Raw genomic sequence first — 10,120 nt, forward strand, 5'->3', positions numbered from 1 at the left:
ATGACAGACCTTGTCTCTGTAAGTATTACAATACAGACCTTGTCTCTGTAAGTATAAGATGGCATACCTTGTCACTGTAAGTATTACAATACAGACCTTGTCACTGTAAGTATTACAATACATACCTTGTCACTGTAAGTATAAGATGACATACCTTGTCACTGTAAGTATAAGATGGCATACCTTGTCACTGTAAGTATTACAATACATACCTTGTCACTGTAAGTATAAGATGACATACCTTGTCACTGTAAGTATTACAATACAGACCTTGTCACTGTAAGTATAAGATGACATACCTTGTCACTGTAAGTATCAGATGACAGACCTTGTCACTGTAAGTATAAGAAGACAGACCTTGTCACTGTGAGTATCAGATGACAGACCTGTCACTGTAAGTATCAGATGACAGACCTTGTCACTGTTAGAATCAGATAACAGACCTTGTCACTGTAGGTATCAGATGACAGACCTTGTCACTGTAAGTATCAGATGACAGACCTTGTCACTGTAAGTAATAATGACAGACCTTCTCACTGTAAGTATCAGCTGACAGACCTTGTCACTAAGTATAAGACGACAGACCTTGTCACTGTAAGTTTCAGATGATAGACATTGTCACAGTAAGTATGAGATGACAGACCTTGTCACTGTAGGTATGAGATGGCAGACCTTGTCACTGTAAGTATTAGATGGCAGACCTTGTCACTGTAAGTATCAGATGACAGACCTTGTCACTGTTGTCACTGTAAGTATAAGATGACAGACCTTGTCACTGTAAGTATCAGATGACAGACCTTGTCACTGTAAGTATCAGATGACAGACCTTGTCACTGTAAGTATCAGATGACAGACCTTGTCACTGTAAGTATCAGATGACAGACCTTGTCACTGTAAGTATCAGATGACAGACCTTGTCACTGTAAGTATCAGATGACAGACCTTGTCACTGTAAGTATCAGATGACAGACCTTGTCACTGTAAGTATAAGATGACAGACCTTGTCACTGTAAGTATCAGATGACAGACCTTGTCACTGTAAGTATCAGATGACAGACCTTGTCACTGTAAGTATCAAATGACAGACCTTGTCGCTGTAAGTAGTAGATGACATACCTTGTCACTCTAAGTATCAGATGACAGACCTTGTCACTGTCAGTATCAGATGGAAGACCTTGTCACTGTAAGTATCAGATGACAGATAAGTATAAGATGACAGACCTTGTCACTGTCAATATAATATGACAGACCTTGTCACTGTAAGTATAATATGACAGACCTTGTCACTGTCAGTATGAGATGACAGATAAGTATAAGATGACAGACCTTGTCACTGTCAGTATAAGATGACAGACCTTGTCACTGTAAGTATTAGATGGCAGACCTTGTCACTGTCAGTATAATATGACAGACCTTGTCACTGTCAGTATGAGATGACAGATAAGTATAAGATGACAGACCTTGTCACTGTCAGTATGAAATGACAGACCTTGTCACTGTAAGTATTAGATGGCAGACCTTGTCACTGTCAGTATAATATGACAGACCTTGTCACTGTCAGTATGAGATGACAGATAAGTATAAGATGACAGACCTTGTCACTGTCAGTATGAAATGACAGACCTTGTCACTGTTAGTATCAGATGACAGACCTTGTCACTGTAAGTATCAGATAACTGACCTAATTTGTCACTGTAAGTATCAGATGACAGACCTTGTCACTGTAAGTATGAGATAAAAGACCTTGTCACTGTCAGTATGAGATGATAGACATTGTCACTATAAGTATAAGATCACAGACCTTGTCACTATAAGTATAAGATCACAGACCTTGTCACTGTAGGTATTAGATGGCAGACCTTGTCACTGTAAGTATCAGATGACAGACCTTGTCACTGTAAGTATCATATGACAGACCTTGTCACTGTCAGTATGAGATGACAGATAAGTATAAGATGACAGACCTTGTCACTGTCAGTATGAAATGACAGACCTTGTCACTGTTAGTATCAGATGACAGACCTTGTCACTATCAGTTTCAGATAACAGACCTAATTTGTCACTGTCAGTATCAGATGACAGACCTTGTCACTGTAATTATGAGATAAAAGACCTTGTCGCTGTAAGTATAAGATGACAGACATTGTCACTGTAAGTATCAGATGACAGACCTTGTCACTGTTAGTATCAGATAACAGACTTGTCACTGTCAGTATCAGATGACAGACCTTGTCACTGTAAGTATCAGATGACAGACCTTGTCACTGTAAGTAACAGATAACAGACCTTGTCACTGAAAATGTAAGGTGACATACCTTGTCACTGTAAGCATCAGATGACAGACCTTGTCACTGTAAGTATTAGATGACAGACCTTGTCACTGTAAGTAATAATGACAGACCTTGTCACTGTTAGTATCAGATGACAGACCTTGTCACTAAGTATAAGACGACAGACCTTGTCACTGTAAGTATCAGATGACAGACCTTGTCACTGTAAGTATAAGATAAAAGACCTTGTCACTGTCAGTATGAGATGATAGACATTGTCACTATAAGTATAAGATGACAGACCTTGTCACTGTCAGTATGAGATAAAAGACCTTGTCACTGTAAGTATTAGATGCCCATGTCTCTGTAAATATAAGGTGTGCCCCCCCTGGGGGCAGAGGGGCGGGACCAAATAGGGGAAATAGAGGTTAAACCTTAAAATCCTTCTTCTACTGTAGGCATTAAGGGATTTTATCCTTATTTAGTCTGGGGCAGCCTTGGCCCAAGGGGACTCAATATTGTATAAACGGTGGTTGTGGCCCCCCTAGGGGCAGAGGGGTGGGACCAAATAGGGGAAATAGAGGTAAAACCTTTAAAATCCTTCTTCCTTCTTTTCCTGTAGGAATGACAGGATTTTGTCCAATTGCATATAAATATAACCCCTGACTTACCATGTAATACATGTACAGCAACATCTGGCTAATTCAACTTCAATTTTGCTAACATTTCCAGGGGAGCGATACAGGCCCTCTGGGCCTCTTGTTTCATATGGTAAAAAGAATCTCAAATTCTTACAATTGATCTTGATGTACTGACTGAAGTTTATGACCGTTATGTAATTACTGAAATGTAGGATCGTTATGTAATTACTGAAATGTAGGATTGTTATGTAATTACTGAAATGTAGGATCGTTATGTAATTACTGAAATGTAGGATCGTTATTTTATTACTGAAATGTAGGATTGTTATGTAATTACTGAAATGTAGGATCGTTATGTACAGCTGAATGGTTAGAGAAGTTGTTTGAGGTCTTCTTGAGGCAGTGGGCATGATAAGTTATTGATTATGGACTAAGAGTAGTACTAGTGGTACTTATTTAAACAAGCAATCTTATGTTCTACAGGATGTCAACAACTCTGCTGGAAAGAAAGACAAACCGACAACGGTAAGAAAACTTATATAAATACTCTCATAGACACTTATATTGTTTACTACGCAACTGTTGATGATGTCATGTATCTAATGGTGACTAAATATGCAAGACCACACACTTGTGTTTTTCCAACAAATCAGAAAGCATGAGTTCGCGCACTGAGTGAATATATACGTCCGCGCAATAAATGAGTGCTTTCTGATTCGTTAGAAAAACACAAGTGTGTGGTCTTGCTTTTATCAAATACCTTCCGTATTTGGTAGAGATCGATAAAGATTTTATAAACTTTGATAATTTTTGCAAATACCGGTGTAGTATGGTAATATGAAGGCCATGGTGAAATTAACTGCGATTCATATTACCATTATGGTATTATGAACCGCCCCATGGTGATATGATTGGTTCCAACGATTTCTATTCTGACAACTTTTTTCCATTCCTTTTCTTTAAGTTTACTTCAATTTGATGTATTCTATTCAACGGGTTCCACAGAACCTGACGGAATGACCTATAGCAACATTATTATCTACCCCAAAGTTCAGCGTCGGTTTGAACCAATAAAAACTTTGGAACATCTTCAGGGAAAAAAATCTCCTGCTCAATGAAAAAGGTTTTGCTGTGAATTGAAAAAAAATGGTAAAAAATCACTCTCACAAAAAAAAAGAAAAAGAAAATACAGATTAAAAAAAATAATGAAATAGATTTGTCTATGTGGTATTATAATATAAAACAATAATGGATACAGAAAAAATGTCAGCCCATTACTTCTAGTTCTATGTGATATCATCTACATTATATAATTCTTCATACTGGCATTACTTATCCAGGTGGAGCCTCCTCATTGGATGACAGCAGAGGAACTCCTGGGTCCCTCCCCTCTGGATCCCTACCTGGTAAATATTGTCTTTATTGTATCTTTAATAGAATCTATCACTCTTGTGTGATGTAGACAGAGATATCTCAACCAGAGGGTGAGATATTTTTTTAGGTTTAGCACGAGGCTTTGCCAAGTGCTAAATCTAAAAATATCTCATCCCGAGGGTTGAGATTAATAAAATCTTTCACCCCCTTGGGGGTGAGATAGGGTAATCTCAACCCTCGGGGTAAGATTCTTAAGTTGTCAAACACCAGGCTTGCCGAGTGTTTGACAGCTTAAGAATCTTACCCCGAGGGTTGAGATCACCCTGTATCACTCCCAAGGGGGTGAATGATTATTTTTCTCTTACCCTGTTTACCCTCTTATGTCTTTTATATAGATGTTACATCAAAGCAAGACAATGTTGATGTGATGCGGTTGAATTGTCGACAAGACGTCATTGTATTGTTGCGTGATGTCATGGTATTGTTGCTATGACGTCATACAATTGTTGAGAACGTGCAAAGAACACGTGTAGCTTGTCTCAACCCTAGGGTGAGATAAGAAAATCTCACACCGGTAAAATGGTGGATATCCCTGTCCAGGGTAAGAGAAATCTCTGTCTACATCACACAGGAGTGATTGATTTTCTCCCACATTTCCATAACGTAAAAACTCCTCCACTGCGAAGTTGTATTTTTGACCCCAATGCACAGGTCATGTTGAAAGAAGTGCGTCGTCTGTGACGTTATAGCACGTGCCAGCTGTCTTGATCGAGGTAGATCAAGACAGGTTTATTTTTTCCCTACCAAAAATGGGAATGTACCTGTGAAGTGTGGGAGAATATATTGTCTTCAATGTATCTGTAGATTTTTTTCCTCATTTTATTCTGAAAATATATTGTGTGTATTATTACTGATGATGAACACCCTCTAATTCTGGTGAGTTAAATGCAGAAATTTATCCCACAAATTGATTTATTTGTTCTCATACCAGTGTGATTATTGTATAAACAGTTTTACAAATACTTTGCCATTTTATAGAAATTAATTTCCCTGATTAAGAACCTATGAATCATTTCACACTGACACTGAAAATTCCTACCTTTTACCAACAAAAAAAGTCACAGGTATCATGAACTTTACATGTTACTTTTGAACTATCATTAGCTTTAAATCAGCAAGTAAACTCCTTTACTGAGGGAACGCCAAGTAAACTTCTTTACTGAAGGAACTACAAGTAAACTCCATTCCTGAGGGAACTGCATGTAAACTTGTTTACTGAGGGAACTACAGGTAAACTTCTTTACTGAGGGAACTTCAAGTAAACTCCTTAACTGAGGGAACTGCAAGTAAACTCCTTTACTGAGGGAACTACAAGTAAACTCCTTTACTGAGGGAACTTCAAGTAAACTCCTTTACTGAGGGAACTGCAAGTAAACTTCTTTACTGAGGGAACTGCAAGTAAACTCCTTTACTGAGGGAACAACATGTAAACTCCTTTACTGAGGGAACTACAAGTAAACTCCTTTACTGAGGGAACTACAAGTAAACTCCTTTACTGAGGGAACTACAAGTAAACTCCTTTACTGAGGGAACTGCAAGTAAACTTCTTTACTTAGGGAACTGCAAGTAAACCCCTTTACTGAGGGAACTGCAAGTAAACTCCTTTACTGAGGGAACTACAAGTAAACTCCTTTACTGAGGGAACTACAAGTAAACTCCTTTACTGAGGGAACTACAAGTAAACTCCTTTACTGAGGGAACTACAAGTAAACTCCTTTACTGAGGGAACTACAAGTAAACTCCTTTACTGAGGGAACTACAAGTAAACTCCTTTACTGAGGGAACTACAAGTAAACTCCTTTACTGAGGGAACTACAAGTAAACTCCTTTACTGAGGGAACTACAAGTAAACTCCTTTACTGAGGGAACTACAAGTAAACTCCTTTACTGAGGGAACTACAAGTAAACTCCTTTACTGAGGGAACTACAAGTAAACTCCTTTACTGAGGGAACTACAAGTAAACTCCTTTACTGAGGGAACTACAAGTAAACTCCTTTACTGAGGGAACTACAAGTAAACTCCTTTACTGAGGGAACTACAAGTAAACTCCTTTACTGAGGGAACTACAAGTAAACTCCTTTACTGAGGGAACTACAAGTAAACTCCTTTACTGAGGGAACTACAAGTAAACTCCTTTACTGAGGGAACTACAAGTAAACTCCTTTACTGAGGGAACTACAAGTAAACTCCTTTACTGAGGGAACTACAAGTAAACTCCTTTACTGAGGGAACTACAAGTAAACTCCTTTACTGAGGGAACTACAAGTAAACTCCTTTACTGAGGGAACTGCAAGTAAACTCCTTTACTGAGGGAACTACAAGTAAACTCCTTTACTGAGGGAACTACAAGTAAACTCCTTTACTGAGGGAACTACAAGTAAACTCCTTTACTGAGGGAACTACAAGTAAACTCCTTTACTGAGGGAACTACAAGTAAACTCCTTTACTGAGGGAACTACAAGTAAACTCCTTTACTGAGGGAACTACAAGTAAACTCCTTTACTGAGGGAACTACAAGTAAACTCCTTTACTGAGGGAACTACAAGTAAACTCCTTTACTGAGGGAACTACAAGTAAACTCCTTTACTGAGGGAACTACAAGTAAACTCCTTTACTGAGGGAACTACAAGTAAACTCCTTTACTGAGGGAACTACAAGTAAACTCCTTTACTGAGGGAACTACAAGTAAACTCCTTTACTGAGGGAACTACAAGTAAACTCCTTTACTGAGGGAACTACAAGTAAACTCCTTTACTGAGGGAACTACAAGTAAACTCCTTTACTGAGGGAACTACAAGTAAACTCCTTTACTGAGGGAACTACAAGTAAACTCCTTTACTGAGGGAACTACAAGTAAACTCCTTTACTGAGGGAACTACAAGTAAACTCCTTTACTGAGGGAACTACAAGTAAACTCCTTTACTGAGGGAACTACAAGTAAACTCCTTTACTGAGGGAACTACAAGTAAACTCCTTTACTGAGGGAACTACAAGTAAACTCCTTTACTGAGGGAACTACAAGTAAACTCCTTTACTGAGGGAACTACAAGTAAACTCCTTTACTGAGGGAACTACAAGTAAACTCCTTTACTGAGGGAACTACAAGTAAACTCCTTTACTGAGGGAACTACAAGTAAACTCCTTTACTGAGGGAACTACAAGTAAACTCCTTTACTGAGGGAACTACAAGTAAACTCCTTTACTGAGGGAACTACAAGTAAACTCCTTTACTGAGGGAACTACAAGTAAACTCCTTTACTGAGGGAACTACAAGTAAACTCCTTTACTGAGGGAACTACAAGTAAACTCCTTTACTGAGGGAACTACAAGTAAACTCCTTTACTGAGGGAACTACAAGTAAACTCCTTTACTGAGGGAACTACAAGTAAACTCCTTTACTGAGGGAACTACAAGTAAACTCCTTTACTGAGGGAACTACAAGTAAACTCCTTTACTGAGGGAACTGCAAGTAAACGCCTTTACTGAGGGAACTGCAAGTAAACTCCTTTTCTGAGGGAACAACATGTAAGCTCCTTTACTGAGGGAACTTCAAGTAAACTCCTTTACTGAGGGAACTGCAAGTAAAGTCCTTTACTGAGGGAACTTCAAGTACCAAAGTTTATCCTGACATTGTTTTACTTGAGATCATTTTCAGACATGACAACTATTTTACTAAAAAAAACTGTCAATTCTGACAATATCTTTACTGGCAAGCTCTGTCAAACCTGATAATGCATAGACTGGGAAACTCTATCAATGCTGCCAATTCCTTTACTGGTAATTATTGGTTATTATTTAAGCCCTGTCAAACTTGATAACTCTTTTGTTTTTGACAGAGTGAACACTATTTATCAAAATAGATAGCTTGAAACTGTGTAGAGAAGAGAAAAATGTGTGCAGTTGCTACAGTGGGCACAGTTGGAAGCACAATTTAGTGTTCAGTAAATGAACCAGAGTATCTAATGCAGAAAATAACAGAAACGCATTGAACATGACATTGTTAAATTTTCAGATAAAATAAGTGTTTCCAATACATAAAACAGCAAAAGCACAGTAAAGAAAACATCTTAATATCAGAAAAAAAACAAGTTATCATTCTCTGAGAAAAACATATACCGGGTAACTTAGTTTCAGGGAATTAATTAACTTATTTAAACCAATGGTTCATTAAACTTTCAAAGACATCCTTATCACTGCATAAACATGATAAGAAGCTTATCTGGGTGAACCAGCGTTACTGTTTTATAAGGGTATGTTCTGACATCAGGATACTGTGATCAGTCCTCCTGTATCAGTGATCAGACCACAGAAACAGATCTGTTATTGAGGATTTGCATGAGACAAAACAATCCAAGCTTTGCTGTGCACCAACACGGAGCTTGGGCAGGAAATTGCCACTTTAGTCGGCACTGCTGGGACCACAGACCTTGTATGGGATGGAGCGTTTCCCTGCCTAGTGGTCATCAATGTTTGCTCGCACTGGTGTTTCTGAGTGGCACTGAGTAACATCATATTGCATGTCGAGACATTGTACATTTCGTGAGCCGACATCCCATCATGGGTTAGGATCACGCGGGTTCTTAGTTATTGCACGCGTAAACAAATGATGGAGACTAGCCATTGGCAGACGCACTTCCTGTGTCTTCCTGCTGTCCGACGGTTTTGTTACCGTTTCCACACTGATGAATTTATAACATGCGAAATGGAAACGGAGATTTTGATGACAGTCATCAAGTTCTCGTTAATTTTCCCTTGGGCAGCTTCAGATTAAATGTGATTCATGCCATTTTTCCCATGAGACTTTTTCATGTTCATTCATATTTTGGTAGCTACATCTCAATATTTCTCTTAGCATACATGCTACAAAATTGGCTTTTGATATTCAAATGTAGGAGTACATGAAAACTCTTAGAATATTCTTGTAGAATGAAATTGTGAGACTGATTGTTGGATTGTTGCAATACTGAAACCAGGTTATTTCAAGAGCTGTAATTAAAAAATGCAATTAAAGATAAAATATGTTATGTTGTGCTTTACATCAAAAAGATTTTGATTATGAGTGTTATGGTTTAACTTAGAGGTACATTTATAATAGCTGAATGCCGTACATATTTACCAATTACCCCTTACTTGTTTTCTTCATTTCTGTTAACATTATCTCTGAAAAAATCATTAATTTTATGTAAGCAAAATGAACCTTAAAAAATGTATATGAATGGGTGTTATTACTTGGAAGGGAGATACCTCACACAGTTTATTTTCATGCTATCCAAAAATGAAAGAAAAATCAGGAGCAAATATTCATCTCTTTGACCGTCTAATTAATATGTCTCTGTGTCTCTCCATGTCACCGGAGCAACCTGTTTCTGGGTGATTACGTTACAACAATTAATTCTACGTCAATCAGATTTACGCTACAACAATCAATTCTACATAAACCAGATTTAGGTTACAACAAATAATTCTACATAGACCAGATTTACGTTACAACAATCAATTCTACATAAACCAGATTTACGTTACAACAATTAATTCTAGATCAACCAGATTTACGTTACAACAATTAATTCTAGATCAACCAGATTTACGTTACAACAATTAATTCTAGATCAACCAGATTTACGTTACAACAATTAATTCTAGATCAACCAGATTTACGTTACAACAATTAATTCTAGATCAACCAGATTTACGTTACAACAATTAATTCTAGATCAACCAGATTTACGTTACAACAATTAATTCTAGATCAACCAGATTTACGTTACAACAAT

The 10,120-nt window shown here is 37.7% G+C and overlaps 1 protein-coding gene across 1 annotated transcript in view; it reads left to right on the forward strand.

Annotated features, from left to right (window-relative positions):
• Window positions 1-10,120, forward strand: part of LOC110449294 (TALPID3 protein-like) — a 40,454-nt gene continuing 30,334 nt past the window's right edge. The window contains exons 1-3 of the mRNA XM_021496064.1: window positions 1-18; window positions 3,395-3,436; window positions 4,252-4,317. Coding sequence (XP_021351739.1) covers window positions 1-18; window positions 3,395-3,436; window positions 4,252-4,317 — 126 coding nt within the window. The remainder of the gene's footprint in view (window positions 19-3,394; window positions 3,437-4,251; window positions 4,318-10,120) is intronic.

This window comes from Mizuhopecten yessoensis, unplaced genomic scaffold, assembly GCF_002113885.1.
Source record: "Mizuhopecten yessoensis strain PY_sf001 unplaced genomic scaffold, ASM211388v2 scaffold4553, whole genome shotgun sequence".
Taxonomy (NCBI): domain Eukaryota; kingdom Metazoa; phylum Mollusca; class Bivalvia; order Pectinida; family Pectinidae; genus Mizuhopecten; species Mizuhopecten yessoensis.